The sequence below is a fragment of the Bos grunniens genome, chromosome 6 (genome assembly GCF_055505025.1).
Source record: "Bos grunniens cultivar Pamir isolate PY7600 chromosome 6, Bosgru_T2T1.0, whole genome shotgun sequence".
In the NCBI taxonomy this organism is placed as follows: Eukaryota; Metazoa; Chordata; class Mammalia; order Artiodactyla; family Bovidae; genus Bos; species Bos grunniens.
Window position 1 is genome coordinate 1,118,460 of NC_141170.1, and position 18,431 is coordinate 1,136,890.

The 18,431-nt window shown below is 50.8% G+C and overlaps 1 protein-coding gene across 7 annotated transcripts in view; it reads left to right on the plus strand.

The window, feature by feature from the left end:
* The window catches only part of NSD2 (nuclear receptor binding SET domain protein 2), a 77,696-nt gene that overhangs the window by 28,671 nt on the left and 30,594 nt on the right, over positions 1-18,431 (plus strand). For all 7 annotated transcript variants that reach the window (XM_086404499.1, XM_086404500.1, XM_086404497.1 and 4 more), the window contains 4 exons: positions 5,899-6,523; positions 8,344-8,506; positions 16,628-16,794; positions 17,280-17,762. In XM_086404499.1, the coding sequence (XP_086260625.1) occupies positions 5,927-6,523; positions 8,344-8,506; positions 16,628-16,794; positions 17,280-17,762 (1,410 nt within the window). In that variant the 5' untranslated portion in view covers positions 5,899-5,926. The remainder of the gene's footprint in view (positions 1-5,898; positions 6,524-8,343; positions 8,507-16,627; positions 16,795-17,279; positions 17,763-18,431) is intronic.

Consider the following 18,431-nt stretch of genomic DNA (forward strand, 5'->3'; position numbering starts at 1 on the left):
CATTACTGGCATTATCCCTAGCATAGTTTGGGCTCAGGCCAAACAACAGGGAGGGAACTCAGCCTCGCCCATCAGAACAAGACCCAGATTCCCCCCCAGTCAGTCTCTTCCATCAGGAAGCTTCCACAAGCCTCTTATCCTTATCCATCAGAGGGCAGACAGAATGAAAACCACAGTCACAGAAAACTAACCAAACTGAACACGTGGACCACAGCCTTGTCTAACTCAGTGAAACTGTGAGCCATGCTGTGTGGGGCCACCTGAGATGGGCAGGTCACGGTGGAGAGTTCTGACACACGCGGTCCACTGGAGAAGGCAGTGGAAAGCCACTTCAGCATTCCTGCCTTGAGAACCCCATGGACAGCATGAAAAGGCAAAAAGATAGGACGCTGAAAGATGAACTCCCAGGTCGGTAGGTGCCCAGTATGCTACTAGAGATCAATGGAGAAACAGCTCCAGAAAGAATGAACACACAACCAAACTGAAAACAGTGCCCAGTTGTGGACATGACTGGTGATGGAAGTAAAGTCCAGTGCTATAAAGAACAGTATTACATAGGAACCTGGAATGTTAGGTCCATGAATCAAGGGAAATTGGAAGTGGTCAGACAGGAGATGGCAAGAGTGAACATTGACATTTTAGGAATCAGTGAACTGAAATGGACCAGAATGGGTGAATTTAACTCAGATGACCATTATATCTACTACTGTGGGCAAGAATAGAATCTCTTAGAAGAAATCGGGTAGCCCTTACAGTCAACAGAAGAGTCCAAAATGCAGTACTTGGGTATAATCTCAAAAATGACAGAATGATCTCTGTTCATTTCCAAGGCAAACCATTCAGTATCACAGTAATCTAAATCTATGCCCCAACCACTTATGCCAAAGAAGCTGAACAGTTTTGTGATGACCTTCAAGACCTTCTAGAACTAACACCAGAAAAAAGATGTCCTTTTTATCATAGGGGACTGGAATGCGAAAGTAGGAAGTTAAGAGGTAGCCGGAGTAACAGGCAGGTTTGGCCTTGGAGTTCAAAATGAAGCAGGGCAAAGGCTGACAGAGTTTTGCCAAGAGAGTGCACTGATATAGCAAACACTCTTTTCCAGTAACACAAGAGATGACTCTACACATGGACATCACCAGATGGTCAATACTGAAATCAGACGGATTATATTCTTTGCAGCCAAAGATGGAGAAGGTCTGTACAGTCAACGAAAATAAGACGGGGAGCTGACTGTGGCTCAGATCATGAATTCCTTATTGCCAAATTCAGACTTAAATTGAAGAAAGTAGGGAAAACCACTGGACCATTCAGATATGACCTAAATCAAATCCCTTACAATTATACAGCATACAGTGACAAATAGAGTCAAGGGATTAGATCTGATAGAGTGCCTGAAGAACCATGGACAGAGGTTCATGACATTGTACAGGAGGCCATAATGAAAACCATCCCCAAGAAAAAGAAATGCAAGAAGGCAGAATGGTCGTCTGAGGAGGACTTGCTAGCTGAGAAAACAAGTGAAAGGCAGAGGAAAAAAGGGGCGATACATCCATCTGAACGCAGAGCTCCATAGAACAGCAAGGAGAATAAGAAAGCCTTCCTCAGCGATCAATGCAAAGAAATAGAGGAAAACAACAGAATGGCAAAGACTAGAGATCTCCAAGAAAATCAGAGATACTAAGGGAACATTTCATGCAAAGATGGGCTCAATAAAGGACAGAAATGGTAGGGACCTAACAGAAGATATTAAGCAAAAGATATTAAGATATCTTAAGCAGAAGATATTAAGAAGTGGCAAGAATACATAGAAGAACTATCCAAAAAAGATCTTCATGACCCAGATAATCACGATGGTGTGATCGCTCACTTAGAGCCAGACATCCTGGAATGTGAAGTCAAGTGGGTCTTAAGGAAGCATCACTACAAGCAAAGCTAGTGGAGGTGATGGAATTCCAGCTGAGCTACTTCAAATCCTAAAAGATGATGCTGTGAAAGTGCTGTCCCCAATACACCAGCAAATTTGGAAAACTCAGCAGTGACCACAGTACTGGAAAATGTCAATTTTCATTCCAATCCTAAACATAGGCAATGCCAAAGAATGTTCAAACTACCGCACAATTGCACTCATTTCACATGCTAACAAAAGTAATGCTCAGAATTCTCCAGGCAAGGCTTCAACAGTACATGAACCGAGAATTTCCAGATGTTCAAGCTGGATTTAGAAAAGGCAGAGGAACCAGAGATCAAATTGCCAACATCAGTTGGATCATAGAAAAAGCAAGAGAGTTCCAGAAAAACATCTACTTCTGCTTTATTGACTACGCCAAAGCTTTTGACTGGGTGGATCACAACAAACTGGAAAATTCTTCAAGAGATGGGAATACCAGACCACCTGACCTGCCTCCTGAGAAATCTGTATGCAGGTCAAGAAGCAACAGTTAGAACTGGACGTGGAACAGACTGGTTCCAAATAGGAAAAGAGTACATCAAGGCTGTATATTGTCACCCTGTTTATTTAACTTATATGCAGAGTACATCATGCGAAATGCCAGACTGGATGAAGCACAAGCTGGAATCAAGATTTCCAGGAGAAATATCAGTAACCTCAGATATGCATTTGACACCACCCTTATGAAAGGGAAGAAAGCAAAGAGGAACTGAAGAGCTTCTTGATTAAAATGAAAGAGGAGAGGGAGAAAGCTGGCTTGAAGCTCAACATTCAAAAAACGAAGTTCATGGCACCAGTCCCATCACTTGATGGCAGATAGATGGGGAAACAATGGAAACAGTGAGAGACTTTATTTTCTTGGACTCCAAAATCACTGGGGACAGTGACTGCAGCCATGAAATTAAAAGACGCTTGCTCCTTGGAAGAAAAACTACGACCAACCAACAAAGGTCCGTCTAGTCAAGGCTGTGGTTTTCCCAGTGGTCATGTATGGATGTGAGAGCTGGACCATAAAGAAAGCTGAGCACTGAAGAGTTGATGCTTTTGAACTGCGGTGCTGGAGAAGACTCTTGAGAGTCTCTTGGACTGGAAGGAGATCAAACCAGTCAATCCTGAAGGAAATCAGTCCTGAATATTCATTGGAAGGACTGATGCTGAAGCTGAAACTCCAACACTTTGGCCACCTGATGCAAAGAACTGACTCATTGGAAAAGACCCTGATGCTGGGAAAGATTGAAGGCAGGAGGAGAAGAGGACAACAGAGGGTGAAATGGTTGGATGGCATCACCGACTCCATGGACGTGAGTTTGAGGAAGCTCCGGGAGTTGGTGATGGACAGGGAGGCCTGGTGTACTGTGGTTCATGGGGTCGCAAAGAGTCAGACACGACTGAGCGACTGAACTGATCTCGTGGAATCTCTGTTTTCCCCAGTCCTCTGGAAGGCCTGTAATCAAATTCCGCTGGCCCTCAAGGCCGGATGCCCCGCCCCTTTGTTGGATCGCCAGGCTGGGAAGCCTCACGTGGGGCCCAGAGCCTTCACAGCAGTGCTTGCGCTTCTTTGGTGTTCTGTTTTCCAGTCTGTGGGTCACCCGCCCCGCGAGTGGAGTATTGATTTTATCCTGAATGCGCTCCTCCTGCCGTCTTGCTATGGCTGCTTCTTTGTCTTTGGACGTCGGGTATCTTTTTTTGGTGGGTTCCAGCATCCTCCTGTTGATGGTTTTTAACAGCTAGTTGCAATTTTAGTACTTTGGCAGGAGATGAGCACGCGTCCTGGTTTTATCCTGTATATTGTGAGTGATGCGCCTGGAGACACTCTTTTTTCCCATTATGTTCTTCTTGAGTAGTCTTTTTCTTTCAGTTGTGTTAAAATTCTCGTAACATTTACTGTCTTAACCATCTGGGAGAATTACTCAGCTGTGCTGGGTCTTAGCTGAGGCACGTGCGATCTTTCAGTTGTCGCACAAGAGCTCTTCGTTGCAGCGTGTGTAATCTAGTTCTTTGACCAGGGATCGAACCCAGGTTCCCTGCGTTGCGAATACGGAGTCTTAGCCGCTGGACCACAGGGAAGTCCCCCCTCTTAACCATGTTTAAATGTGCAGTTCAGGGTGTTAAGTACATGCACGGTGTTGCAGCCATCGCCACCAGAACGGTTTTGTCTTGTGAGCCTGGAACTTGGCCCCCATTAAAACACCAGCTCCCTGTCCTGCCCTCCCTTAGGTCCTGGCATCCACCTTCCTGCTTTCTGTCTGTGGATTTGACTACGCATGAGAATGCAGCCACACAGCATTTGTTAGCCTTTTGTGTCTGGCGTACTGCTCACTCAGCGTAACGTCCTCAGGGTCCGCGTGTGGCAGGTAGCCACCTCCCCTTCCTGTCCGAGGCTGCAGCACGCCCCGCTCTGTGGATGGACACAGGGCAGCGATACCCCACGTGCCTGCCTTCCGTTCCCTAGTGTGTCGGGTGGGCTCGTTGGTCCTGTGGGTGCTCTGAGGAAGCCCTGCTGTTTTCCTTCCTGTCCCCGCCCCCGTGCACAGGGCTCCAGGCTCCTCGTGTCCCCCCGAGGCCCTGCTTTCCATGTTTTGATAGTGGGTAGCTATCCTCATAGGTGCTGTGTGAGGTGGCATTTCTTTTGGGGTTTTGATATTTTCTCTTGTTTTTTGGTGGGGGAAGGCCCTCACTGCGTGACTTGTGGGATCCCGGTTTCCAAGTAGGGACTGAACCCAGGCTCCCAAAAGTGAGATCCTGGAGTCCCGGCCACCGGGCTGCCAGAGCTGCGGTTTGCCCATAAGAGTGGGCTTGCGGCCCCGTGCGCAGGCCGTGTGGACCCTGGGGCTGGGCGAGGTCCGTGTCCCCTGCTCACCAGCCACAATCGCCCTGCTGTGCCTCGAGGTCGTCGGCTTCTCTTTCTGTCCAGTCAACCTGATGTGAGCGGGACTGGGAACCCACTCAGACTTGCCTTAAAAACCCCATGTGGGTCACAGCGGACGGTCCTGGCCTGTGCTCGGTGTGGGGGCGATCCCCCACTGCCCGGCCCCCACAGAGCTGGCCCAGCTGCACGCTTGGCCCCCCAGGGGGTGTCTCGGTGTGGTGGTCTCTCAGTGGTGGCAGGGCTGAGCTCCGGTGCAGTGCTGTCCATCGAGGGCACCCCGATGGGGGCATTCCGTCTTGGGGCTCTGCTTCTCCCCGGTAGCTCGTCCTGGAGGGCCTCCTTGCTGCCGTCGTGGTGTGCTCTTGGCGGGGGTCTTCCCAGCGGAGTGGGTGCTGGCCTGTTCACTGTGAGCTGCCTTCACGGGGTGTCCTGAGTGAGGGGCAGCGGCTCCCGAGGAAGCCCCCTCTGCCCGTGGGGCTCAGACAGCCCATCTGGCCCCGGGTGCCATGCGCGGTCCTTGGTGTGCCCCGTCCAAGGAGAGCTGAGTGTCCTTGATGTTGCGCCCCCCCCTCGTCCCTGCAGTTAGCGTGGGCCAGGCCGATGGCAGGGGGCCTGCCGCCACCTTCCCCGTCCGTCTGGGCTTAAGCTTTGCCGCCCGGTGGCTGTGGGCAGGCCTGGAGCCCTGCCCGGCCCTGCTTTCAGCTGTGTCTCGGGTCCCTCCTCTTGTCCTCTGCCCAGGCCTGGCTTTGCACTGGCCGCCTCTGGTGCTGCCCTGGCGGCAGGTGGAGGGGCAGCCTCCGTTTCCTGCGGGTTCTGGGGGCAGTGGCGTGACTTCCTTTCCGCGCCTGACTTGTGTGTTCTGCCGCGAAAAACCGGTCCTCATCCTTTCACTTTGTGGTTTTGTGACTCCTGTCATTTCTGTGATATTAGAACTGCGTGTTGGGACTGAAATCACAGGAAACACCATAAATTGCCTCAAAATCCCCGAAACTCCCCAAATGTATAGAGTTCCATTGGCGTACTCATCTTAGGTTTGAAATTAAGATGTTTCTTTTCTCCTCTTTTTCTAACGCTGCAGTGTTCTGAGACGGAGGCACCTAGGCTGAATGGAATTCAGCGTCAGGAAAAGCCCTCTTTCTGCTCCAAAGGTGGTGAAGTGCGTGAAGATGAAGCAGGCCCCGGAAGTCCTGGGCAGTGCCAACGGGAAGACCCCTAGCTGCGACGTGAGCCGCGAGTGCTCCGTGTTCCTGAGCAAAGCCCAGCTCTCGGCCGGCCTACAGGACGGGGTCGTGCAGAAGTTCAACGGCCACGATGCGCTGCCGTTCATCCCGACCGAGAGGCTGAAAGACCTTACCTCCCGCGTCTTCAATGGAGAGCCTGGTGCTCACGATGCTAAACTGCGTTTTGAATCCCAGGAAGTGAAGGGACTTGGGACCCCACCTCACACTACCCCCGTCAAAAATGGCTCTCCAGAAATTAAGCTGAAAATCACCAAAACCTACATGAATGGGAAACCTCTTTTTGAGTCCTCCATATGTGGCGATGGTGCGGCCGCCGTGTCCCATTCGGAAGCAGACGGACAGAGACCAGAGCGCAAGGCCCGGAGGAGCCGCAAGAGGAGCGCACAGCGTGGCCCTGTGCTGGAGCACGGCCTCGGGGAGGCCGCCCTGGTGTCCAGGCTCTCCAGTCCCGTGGACAAAAAGGTATTTGTGAACGAGGGGCTCTGGGCGGGTGGCAGGGGGCCTCGGAGGACACGCAACATGTGAGAAGCGATAGGAGGTAGGCGCGGCCCCCGCGGCCTGCTCTCCACTTGCCCTGAGGGCTCGCGGTGGGGACATTCACATCCTGTTGAGCAGCACCAAGGCCTGGAGACGAAGTGTGAAGACCGAATGAGGTTCTGAATCTGGGCCTGGCCATTCCAGAGCCCTCAGCCTTCAGGCGATCCTGTTTCACAGAGCTCCTCTCCACCTGATGGCGGTCAGTGGGGGACCCTGTGGGGCTTCCTCGGTCTGTGCTGTCTGAGGAGTGCTCCCGCTGGCTTCCCCTCGGTCACTGTCCATCCGGGGTTCACTGCCCCCTCCAGGGGCCCTGCAAACGGCTCGCCCCAGTGAGCACGGGGCGTGCCTCCCACCTGCATGCTCTTGGTCCCCAGCGTGGAGCGTGGTGCTGGAGTGCGTGTGAACGCATGTTCATTCGCATGAATGCTGCGGTGGGAATGTGGGATGGAAACATGGTGCTTATGCCAACAAGTCTTCAGTGACGCGCGGGAACCTTGACCCTGGCAGAGGAGCTGCCGAGGGCTTTGTGGCGCCCCTGTTCCTGAGCTGGTCGTCCGCATAAACAGGGTCTGGCAGGCCTCTGTGCACTGGCCAAGTGAAGCTCCAGGCCCGCTTTCAGGAGTAGGGGCACCAAGGCTGGAGTAATCACTGTAAAATTATAGTGAGGAATCTTGTTTACGGTCCCACAGATAGGATGGGAAAGGACCGACATTTCCCTGGAGGAGTTGAAATAATGAAGACCTTCAGGGTTTAAAAGTGTCTGCTGAGTGCTGGGGTGGGGGGCGCGGGGCGGCTCTGACGTAATCACGGTGGTGGCCTGGGCTGATACGGCCCTGCTTGAAGCCCCCTGATGGATCCATGTTCCTTTATAGGGAAGAGGCTGCTGGTTGATTTTGTTAAAACTTGGGCAAGTCACCTGTTTTTGTCTCTCTGAGTCTGACTGCACCCTCCGAGTGGGGACAATACTTTGCCTCCTGAGGGCATGGGCATGAGGCCGAGGTGACATTCAGTGTGATGCTGGGATGTTGTGACACAGCCTGAGAGCTGGCGTCTTTGTAGGAGTGTGTGATGCGCCCGCTCTGTGCCAGTCCTTACCCCGTGATGGGGCGTGGTGACTGCGCTCTCTTCCGTGCACGTGTGTGGGACAGAGGCTTAAAGCCGGTCAGCGATTCGACTGTGCTCAGCCCCCTGGCGAGGGTGCCACTCTTGCCAGGCCTTCAGCCTCCTCCTGGCCTGGGTTCTGAGGTGCAGAGGCTGAGGCTCCGAGAGCCCAGGCCTTGGGTGGTGGAGGTGGGGCTGGGCCTGCTGCCGAGCCCCCATGTCCTGGCCCTCCTGGGGTCCTCTCTCCCGAGGACTGACTGTCAGACAAGGGGTCAAAGGGGCGGAGGGCCAGAGGATGAATTCCATGAGAATTCTTGACCAGCCTGTGAATAAAGCTCCACTGAAGGCCTCCCCCCAGGCCAAGGAACAGGGTTTCTGCGAGACTTTTGTGATGTGGGCTCCTCTGTGTGCCAGGCACTTGCTGACCTTTTAACCGAGGGCAGGAGAGAAACGGCTTTGATGAGGTGCTGTCAGGGCTGTTACCTAAAAACCGTGAGGGAGCTGTGTGGGCAGGCTCACTTCCGTTTAGGTGTGTGTGTGCACGTGTGTGTATGGAATCCCTGGTCTGACTCATCCTTGGTCTTCTGTGGATAGGAAGCTGGATTTAGGGCTAGGTACTCAATGTATCTCATGTTCATTTTCAGATTCCAGTTAAGAGAGAATCCTGTCCGAATAGCAGCAGAGACAAAGGCCAGCTGCTGAAGTACGATGTCGGGGACCTGGTGTGGTCCAAGGTGTCTGGCTACCCGTGGTGGCCCTGCATGGTTTCTGCCGACCCGCTCCTGCACAGCCACACCAGACTGAAAGGTACCATGGGGGGCATACTGGGGGCTGCTTTTCCGTCTTGTCTTCTGCACTTCATTGTTCTCATCTCCCAACTTCTTTCTTCCTCTTCCTTCAACAGCCCTACTGTGGTTCTTTATTTCCCCCTTTTTTATTGTGCTTTAATGCACAAACATAAGATTTACCATCTTAACCGAGGGCTCAAACGAGTGGTATGAAATACGTCCACACTGCTGTGCAGTGGTCCCCGCCACCGGTGCCCAGAGCTCCGCTTCCTCTGTAGAGCTGGAACTCTGTCCCGTGAGGTGGCGCGTCCTCAGGGCCCACCCCGGACCCTGGTGGCCCCGCTGTGCTTTGGCGCTGTCTGTGGTGTGCATGTGCATCTCCCTAGTGACTAGTGACGGGAGCGTCATCTCACACGCTTATTGGCCATTCATACACCATTTCAGTCGGCTTGTTGGTGGAGGTGGGTTGGATTGTTAACACTTTTTTTGTGGTTCATTTTGCAACTTTGAAGTTAGTGATTCAGACGTGACATATTGTTTTTATTTTTATATCCAACTTAGTATGTACTTTATCTGATTGAATTAGTATTAAAAGAGAATGGTTTTTGCCTTGTCATTTGCTTTTCAGGTTTTGTGATAATTTATTATTATTTAGATATATAGTAATTACTTATGTCAGCATGATTTTCAGAAATTAGTATTTTATATTGTATATTAGTTTAAAAAATGTCCCAGTTTATTTTATTAGGTGGGAAAAAGGAAAAAAGACTAGAAATAATCATGTTTGGTGTCATGAAACTGGAGTTATAAATCAGAGAAGGTAGAGCTAGTATGAAGAATGTAATGTGTCATGATACGGATTAGAGCACATGCTGAAATAATAATTGGACAATGAAACGTAAGATCTCATGTGGTTTTGGAGGGAAGAAAAACAAAATCGAGTGGTTTGAGTGTCTCATAAACAGTTCTTCTAGAGTAAACTTTGAGTTTGGTGTGAGGAAGGTGAGATGTGGTGATGCAGGGCTGGAGCTGACCACGTTGGCGCCCAGGTGGCTGTGCCCTCCAGAGGTGTGGGCAGGCGGGGTGGGGCCTGCCCCAGTGGCCCCTCTTGGCCTCTGGCTGGAGGCCTGAGCCTTGCCGGGGCCTTGCTGCTGGGAGTGGGGTACAGCGGTGCCCCCTGGCAGGCAGACTTGGGAGGCACAGACGGGGCTGAGAGGCCCTCCTGTGTCCTGAGACCCCGGCACACATGTGTGTGGTGCAGGTGTGCCGGACGGCGGGGCTGGGGAGGAGCCGGCGGGCTGGTTCCGGTTCTGACTTGGTGCAGGATGTGTTGCTTCCTCAGCTTGCCAGCATCAGGGAGTCCCTGTCAGGGCTTCCAGGGCCCCAGGATGCACCGCAGAGGCCTCTGGATTTGGTCAGAGTACGACAGAAATACCAGTTGAGGCAGAAGCCAGGCTGCCCTGCTGTGGTCGGGGTGGGCCTTCTGTCTCAGTGGCAGCCCTCCCTCCCAGCTCCAGGTGGCCCAGGCAGAGCCTCCGGGCCCCGCGACTCCACACCGCTTGTCTGCAGAGCGCATCACGTGCAGTCTCTCGGGGGCCTCTTTAGCACTGGGTTTCTGCCTCATTTCAGCCTCTCAGTGTCTCAGACCGTACTAACTGAAGGCGTCTTTCCATGTCTCTCTGTTCCAGTTGCAGGGCTTAATTAACTTCATTACACGGTCCCCCGGTTTAGGGTTGAGTCATTTCTATAGTCTGCAGCAGCTTCATCACTTCATGGCAAATAGATGGGGAAACAGTGGAGGCAGTGAGAGACTTTATTTTTGGGGGGCTCCAGAATCACTGCAGATGGTGACTGCAGCCATGAAATTAAAAAAAGACACTTGTTCCTTGGAAGAAAAGCTATGACAAACCTAGACAGCATATTAAAAAGCAGAGACATTACTTTACCGACAAAGGTCCATCTAGTCAAGGCTATGGTTTTTCCAGTGGTCATGTATGGATGTGAGGGTTGGACTATAAAGAAAGCTGATCACCGAAGAATCGATGCTTTTGAACTGTGGTGTTGAAGAAGACTCTTGAGAGTCCCTTGGATTGCAAGGAGATCCAACTAGTCCATCCTAAAGGAAATCAACCCTGAATATTCATTGGAAGGACTGATACTGAAGATGAAGGTCTAATACTTTGGCCACCTGATGCAAAGAACTGACTCATTGGAAAAGACCCTGATGCTGGGAAAGATTGAAGACAGGAGGAGAAGGGGACCACAGAGGATGAGATGTTGGATGGCATCACGGACTCAGTGGACATGAGTTTGAGCAAGCTCTGGGAGTTGGTGATGGACAGGGAGACCTGATGTGCTGCAGTCTGTGGGGTCGAAAAGAGTCAGCCACGACTGGACTGAACTGAACTGAGAGCAGCGTCTCTGAGTGAGACTGACACACCTCCACTGGTGTGCGTGCTCCGGCTCAGCACTTCTGCACGTTTGCTTAAGGAACGGCAGCCATGTCCTCCTGGTTGAGACGCAGACTCTGGAGAGTTGGCTGCCGGGGCCCGGCTCAGCCTGTAGTAAGCTGCTACGCAGTGTCATTAAGCTCCAGAGATGATTAGGGTGTCTTTCCTGAGTATGAAAGACAAAGGTGATGATAACACTACTTTTGGGGAAAGGTCTTAGCCCAGAGATAGTGAGCTCTCAGATGTTATCATCATCCTCTTTTTTTTTTTTTTAACTTTTAAAGCCAGAGTTTGTATTGTGTCTACCCCCTCTCCCCTGGTCACCTCTGGGCTTCTTCCTGAAAACATTGCTGTTTGCGCAGTTATTTCCCCTACACAATCCTTGTGTTTGGTGATTTAATTTTAATAATTTTGTGCCAACTTCCAATATTTATGTTGCCAGGTATCCCCCCAACTTTCCCAATGCCAAGTGGTTACAGTTGGATTCTGTCTTGTCTTGTTTTTCATGTGAAATATTTTGTTTATTATTATTTTTTTTCCATTTAGAAGTTTTTCAAGCCCACTGTTCAGAGTGGAACAGTGCTGTGGATGTCATCCACTCTCAGCTAGACTTGCCAACCCTTAAATGCTTTGTTTCACCTGCTCTGTCTCTCTCTTTTGTATATAAATACATTCCCCTTTGCCAGCTCATCTGAGTGGGTGCTGTACCCATCCTGACACTTCACCCTGACTTGTCAGTGGGAGTCCTCCTGGAACAAGGCCAGTACCCCGCCTGCATGTGAGAAAGTGGCCCATCAGTAACTGACCCTTCGTCTCTTGGGGCCTTGCTTAGATCTCCTGGGAAGCTCCAGTGTGGCCATGTACTTGATCTTTTTTTCACCCTGAGGTTGAGTCAGGGTGCCTTCCCAGCCCCTGTAGGCGAGAGCAGACCCCCAGCCCTGGCCTTGTGAGCAGACTCAGGCCCACAGAGTCAGGCGAACACCATGCAGGTAGGGCCCAGACTTGGCCCTTCACTGAGACCTTCTTGAAAGAAGGGGTTCAGTCCAACAGTGTGCTTCACTAGGAACTGTCTTGGGTTGCAGGGGAGGCAGCCTTGGTCAGCACAGGCCAGCTTCAGAGGACTGACAGTGTGCGTTTGGAAAGCATCTCAGAAGGCTGAGAGCCAGGATGAGTTGCAAGGGGAGTCAGATGACCTTTGGAAAGTGAAGGGGTTAGAGGAACCTGTGAGACTGTGGGGCTGGCCTGTGCCGTGGCTCCCGCCCACGAGGTGTGGACCAGGGTGTCCAGTGGGCTCTGGCCACTGTCTTGGTAGCTGACCAGTGCTGCACTCGGGGCCCGGCTCCCTGACTGCCTTCCTCTGAGGTTTGGTCCTCCCTGAGGATCCACTGGTCTGCTGAATGCTGCTTTCCATTTTATCCTCTTTTCATGGTTAAGGAGCTGGTGCTTTCCTGTGAAGGTGAGCTCCCTCCTAAGAGATTCCTTAGATATTGAATGTTGCAGTCTTCACCCTCTTTAATGCTCCCGTTGTTCCAGATGTGGCCCCTGGGAGCCCACGGGGCCCTTTCAGCTGTGTGCTCCTGCCCTGGTTCCATCTGTCTTGGAGCGCTTCCTTACGTGTGTAAACACTAACCACACTGTGGGCTCCCTTTACACTTTCTTTGCCCCGGTCCTTGAACCAGCTATTCCTCGGAGGAAGCCTGGGTCCTTTTAGTAGCGAGTGGTGTGTGGCCGCCCAGGTCTGGGTTCTGGTTGTGTCCCAGGCCTGGAAGGCAGAGGATGGAGGGTGATGCGGGTCTGCTGGCACGCTGTCCCCCTCCCTCTGCAGCACCTGGGATGGCGGGCCTGAGGCTCAGGAGTCCTTGCTGGGAAGACGGCGTGGAGGAGGGTGGCTTCGGGTGCAGAGCTGGCCGAGCAGGGGCTTGGGAAGCAAGGCCTTTTGATTCCTGTAAGGTGGAACTCCCTCAGCCTGCTCCTGATTCCCACCCCCGATTTTCTCTTTCTGTATGTGCTGCTTTTTACTTATCATACTTGGGATTACAGGAGTACTTGAACCTGAATCGGTAGCAATGCATTTAAGCTTTTTTTAAAAAATAATTGTATTCATTTATTTTTGGCAGTGCTGGGTCTTCTTGCTGCTCGGGCGTCTCCCCAGGTGTGGGGAGGCGGGGCTCCTCTCTGGTGGCAGCATGCGGGCTTCTCACTGCAGTGGCGCACGGGCTTGGAGGCCCAGGCTCAGGAGTTGCAGCGCGTGGGCTCAGAGCACAGGCTCAGTAGTTACGGTGCCTGGGCTTAGTTGCTGCACAGCATGTGGGATCTTCCCAGATCAGGGATTGAACCTGTGTCTCTTACGTTGGCAGGGGGATTCTTTACCACTGAGCCACCAGGGAAGCCCACACTTGAGCTGTAAAAACTGAAGTAGAATCTGTGTGCAGAAGAGAGCACAGCTGTTTAGAGAGTTCAGATTTCCTTTGCAAATCTAACCGCGTTTTTGTCATTTGTAGCAGCAGAACTTGTCTTGGTGACCGTCTTCCAGGGCATGCGTGGACAAGCCAGCAGCTCTGAGGCCTGACCCTCTAGGTTGGAATCAGGAGATGATTGGTGTTTTGGGTATTACACCTAAGAAGACTGGATTCTCTTGAGCCTGGGAACGTTACGGTCTCCCTGGTGTACCTGGGTCCTGCTGGTCTCCCTGCAGACACTGGGGCGTCAGGTCCGCCTCTTCTCTGTGTGGAGGCTCTTATTCTTGCCTTTTCTGTGTTATATAGAAAGGAGCCCTCATTGCTGTATTTGTAAATTCCAGCATTTTCTGAAAATACTACAGATAATCTGACTTTCTCACCTTCTGAGTTGATATTGTGATTGTTCCTTTCTGCTTGTTCTGTCAACTAGGAAGAGAGGTGAGTTAGGGTTTCCCGCTGTGGTGGTGGACGTGCCCTTTCCTATTTGAGTTTTTGTCAGTTTCTACTTGACCTGTTCTGGGGTTCCGGTGACCCCCAAGGGACTGAACCAGGAAATGTGGGCCTGGCCACCCTTGTCCTTTGTTTCCCAGGGAGCAGACTCTGGTCTGCTCGGTCTCGCCCAGGTTCAGGGTCCACGTTGCGCCTGACGGGCCGTGATGGGGAGGAAGCGAACTCAGCACAACATTAAACTGCCCGAGCTCGTGGTGGAGGCCAGCTTCTCTCAGGACAGAGGGCGGGTGGGGCCTTAGTGAACAATGTTTTCCTCCAACTTACACAGGATGAAAATCCAAGGTTGCTAACGGGTGGTGGGGCAGTTGGTTAGTTATGGTGGTCAAAGAGAGTAAGGGATTCTCCTCTCAATTTGGACCAAAATGAAATTCAGATGGCTTAGAAAAAACCTTAAAAATAAGAGAAAGTTGGGTTATGTTTGTTATGACATTTCTGAGCAGAAAAGAACTTAAAAAATGTTAATTTTATAAGCTTGGGATCAGCCTGTCATATTCTCTGATTTTTTTTTTTTCTAGCTGACATGTAAGGAGCATTTTTACTGTCTTTAGCTATTTATTTTAAAAAATTATGTGCGTTCATATTATTTCATCATATATACTATAACATTTTTCTTAATTCTGCAAATGCTATGGCATATATCTATATTCATTTTCATGATCAAGAGGTCTTTTGAAATACTAAAATAATGGACGAAGTCACAAATCTCTTGACATAGTTTTGAATCTTAGCTGTATTAAAATCAAAAGAGGTATACACACTTATAAACAAGTCAAATTGTCCTGAGAGATTAATAGTGAAAAATAGTCCCCTGCCCCCCCAGAAGTCATTATTTTTAACTCTTTAAACATTTTCTTTTGGTTTTAGCTACTCTTTTATCATTAGATATTTTCTGTTGACTTTCTGTTATGGTAAATGAAGATTGATCTCTTCAATCATTTCCTGTTTCTTTCCCTTCCATTCTTCCCATATAATTAACTCACTATTTTTATTACATCAAACATAAGTGTTCATTTAATTTTGACCATGTAAATATCATTCAGTGAAAAACAGCTGTGTTCGGTAATTGCATTTTATTTCTTGTACAACCTTTTGTCTTTTTTTTGGAGATAACTATTGCATTTCTTGTGAAATTGTATAGTTCATTGCCATTTAGCTTAAATTTTTTCAAGTATTTATTCTTCTGTCTTTAAAACTCATCCTGTCACGTGGTGAGTTTCCCTGATTGGGGGTAAAAATGGGCCGCTCTGTGCGAGTCCCGCCTCCCCTCTGCCGCTTGGATCTCGTGTTCGCCTGCCTTCTCCTTCCGTGGAGAGCCCGTGCGGCCGTTCCCCTCTTCCTCCGCTCGGCCTCTCTCCCCTTCTCTCTCCCCTTCCTCGCGCTAACGGGCCCCACTTCCCCCTGTTTTACTGTCACTGGCCGGCAGGCACCTGAGACTCCGTGAGATGCTTTCCTTGGTTACCGATCGTTTCTGGGCTCCACGCTGTGCTCTTTCTCAGTCAGTTCTCCTGTTTTGCTGCAGCGTGGTTTTTGGCATCCTGAGGAAGGGGTGGAGGTCGCTTTGAGATCCTGGGCTCAAAGGGTGCAGCTGTCGTCACACTCGAGTTTTGGTCTGACTGGGTGTGGGATTTTATGTTGAATGTAGTTCTCAGAATTTTGAAGGTATTACTGCATTTCCTTCAAGCATCCAGAGTTGCTGTTCTCTGTCATTTCATGAACATGGAACTGCCTCTCCCTCCCTCAGCAGCTCGACTGTCCCAAAGATGTGCCCGGACCTGGGTGTTGGGTGAGGTGCTGGGAGGGGTTAGTTCTGACACGTGTTCCTGTGTTTGGTAAATTCTCTGATGAGTTTCTCTGTTTTTCTCTTTGGAAGGCCAGTTATTTATTTTCATGGTGGTATTGTTAAATATCAAATGGCGCTTTCTCTCTCGTTCTTTTCTTCTGACAGCAAACTCGAGTTCTTCTCTGTCGAGCGCCACCTCCTCCTGGTGTGGTGTCTGTGGCCCTGCAGAGACTGTTGGCTTCTGTGTGCTTTGGACTCTGTTAGAGGCTCCTCTGGGTCTGGGGTGCCTGCGCTGGGCCTTCTTCCAGAGGACGGCAGTCAGCTGCCTGCGGCCCGTAGGGGGAGCTGTTGGCTTGTCTTAGAGGCGCTGGCTGGCTAGTGGTCGCCTGGTTGAGGGAGTCTCCAGCTTTTGGGGCAAAGACAACACGGGAAGGGTTTCCTGTGGTGTGCTGGTTCCCTGGGGAGTGCGCTTTGCTGCCTCGTGTCCAGTGTCCTGTGTGAGGGGACAGGGGCCGGGGGTGTGGCTTCTTCAGCATCTGGGGGCACTTCGTGGCCTTGAGCTGCCCCAGCCTCCAGCGTGGTGAGGGCGGGGGGCTGGGATTTGAACTCACGGCTGCCCGGCCTCCTGGCTGGTGTCCTCTCTACTCTGACTGATGGAGTGTCTTCTTCAGTGGCTCTTGGAGGGAGATGAGTTGTGAACCTGGTCAGTGGTCTTTCCTGGCCAGCTTTGAGCCCTGAGTCTCCCGAACGCATTTCCCCTTTTGCTATAGAGTGTGGTCGGGAAAAAAAAGGATTTATTTTGTGGTTAATGGATTCTAACAGCACCAAGTGAAATGACTTCAAAGCCACTCCTAACTTGATATCAGTAATTATTAATAGATTTGCCTAATTTCATCCCAAATTCTAACTTTCAAGTTCTAACATTTTATTTTAAAAACTAGGTCAGAAAAAGAGTGCACGCCAGTATCACGTACAGTTCTTTGGTGATGCCCCAGAAAGAGCTTGGATATTTGAGAAGAGCCTTGTAGCTTTTGAAGGAGAAGGACAGTTTGAAAAATTATGCCAGGAAAGTGCCAAGCAGGCACCCACGAAAGCTGAGAAAATTAAGGTGACAGATGTTCCTTAAGTACAATTTTAGACGAAACTTTTATTTTTATTCTTAATTATTTATCTTGTTTTGAACTTGTGGTTGCTTGAAACACTGTAATGGCCTCTTATGTCTGTCACTGCTCTCTTTGCCCAGCGCGCTGTGTTACACAGTACGGCAACTTTGTTTAGACGCATGGTTTATCCTGATGACTCCCAGAGATAGTTTTTCTAAGTTTTGTTTTCCTTTATGTACGTGCACACACACACACACACACACACATCTATATATGATATTATATATAAGTATTTGTTGTAATTGCAATTGATTTCTAATTTCAAGAAACAGTTATACTGGTCTGAACTCTAAAACCTTCAAGTTAATTGGTTTTTATAGTTTTGGGTTTCTAAATTTACCTGAAATTCTAAAAGTATCCTTCTTTAAAGTGAGTTAATCTTTAATGTTTGTTTGATGAAACTTACATGTGTCTCATGTTTTCTTTGCAGCTGTTGAAACCCATTTCAGGGAAGTTGAGGGCCCAGTGGGAAATGGGCCTCGTTCAGGCAGAGGCCGCCGCACGCATGGCGGTGGAGGAGCGGAAAGCCAAGTTCACCTTCCTCTACGTGGGGGACCAGCTCCGCCTCAACCCCCACGTGGCCAAGGAGGCGGGCGTGGCTGTAGAGTCGCTGGGAGAAGCAGCAGAGCCCTCAGGAGTCGAGGAAGAAGCTGCAGACAGCCCTAAGTCCTCGGGGGAGGAGGGCGCGCCTGTCAAGAGGAGAAGGAGGGCCAAGCTGTCCAGCTCCACCGAGAACCTCCCCGGCGACCCGGGGCCGGGGCGGGCTACACCGCAGAAGGTGGCCGAGGCCGACTCCAGGAGGGGCGCGGGATCCCCCCCCGGCAGGAAGAAGGCTGCGGCCTCCACCCCGAGGAGCCGGAGGGGCGATGCGGCGTCCCAGTTCCTGGTCTTCTGTCAGAAGCACAGGGACGAGGTCGGTGTAGGGATGGCTCTAAGGGGTTGTGCTAAATGCAGGGGTCTGCCTGTGAGGCCCGTCCTTTCAGCACCCGGCCCCGGCCCCGGCCCCGGCCCCCAGCACTGTCGGCCAGGCCATAGTGCGCCTCTGTACACGCGGGTCTCAGGGGCAAGTGTCATTAGGGGGAAGCCAGTGCAACCCTTGGGGGCAGAGATCCTTGCCTTTGTGCTCTAGAATATTCCTCCTGACTACGGTGGGAAGGTCCAGGGACAGTGGGAGGTGGGCTGCTCTTTGCTAGAAGCTTGTCCTCACCCTGACCTCCAGCCCAGGTTAGTGCCTTCCCCAGGAGGCGGCCCAGAAGCCTCCAAGAGGTGGTGCGAGATTGGATTTACGGAACCTAATGCTGCCATGGGCCTGAGCGTGTTGGCACCTGCTGCTGTGGTGTGTGAAGGGCAGCCTGCTGTCAGTGGCTAAACATTTGACTAGTTTTCTTTCTTTTTTTTTTTTTAATGGTTTATGTTTTTTATTTCTTTATAAGCTATGTCAGCATAAGCACGGAGGAAATACGCCTAGAATTTTGCCAAAGAGGTGTCTTGGGCAAGATTTTCAGTTACCAAGCATAGAAATATTCACGGGTGTATCTTGCAAAGAGGTCAATTAATAGATTCTTATAGCAGTCTGAAAAGT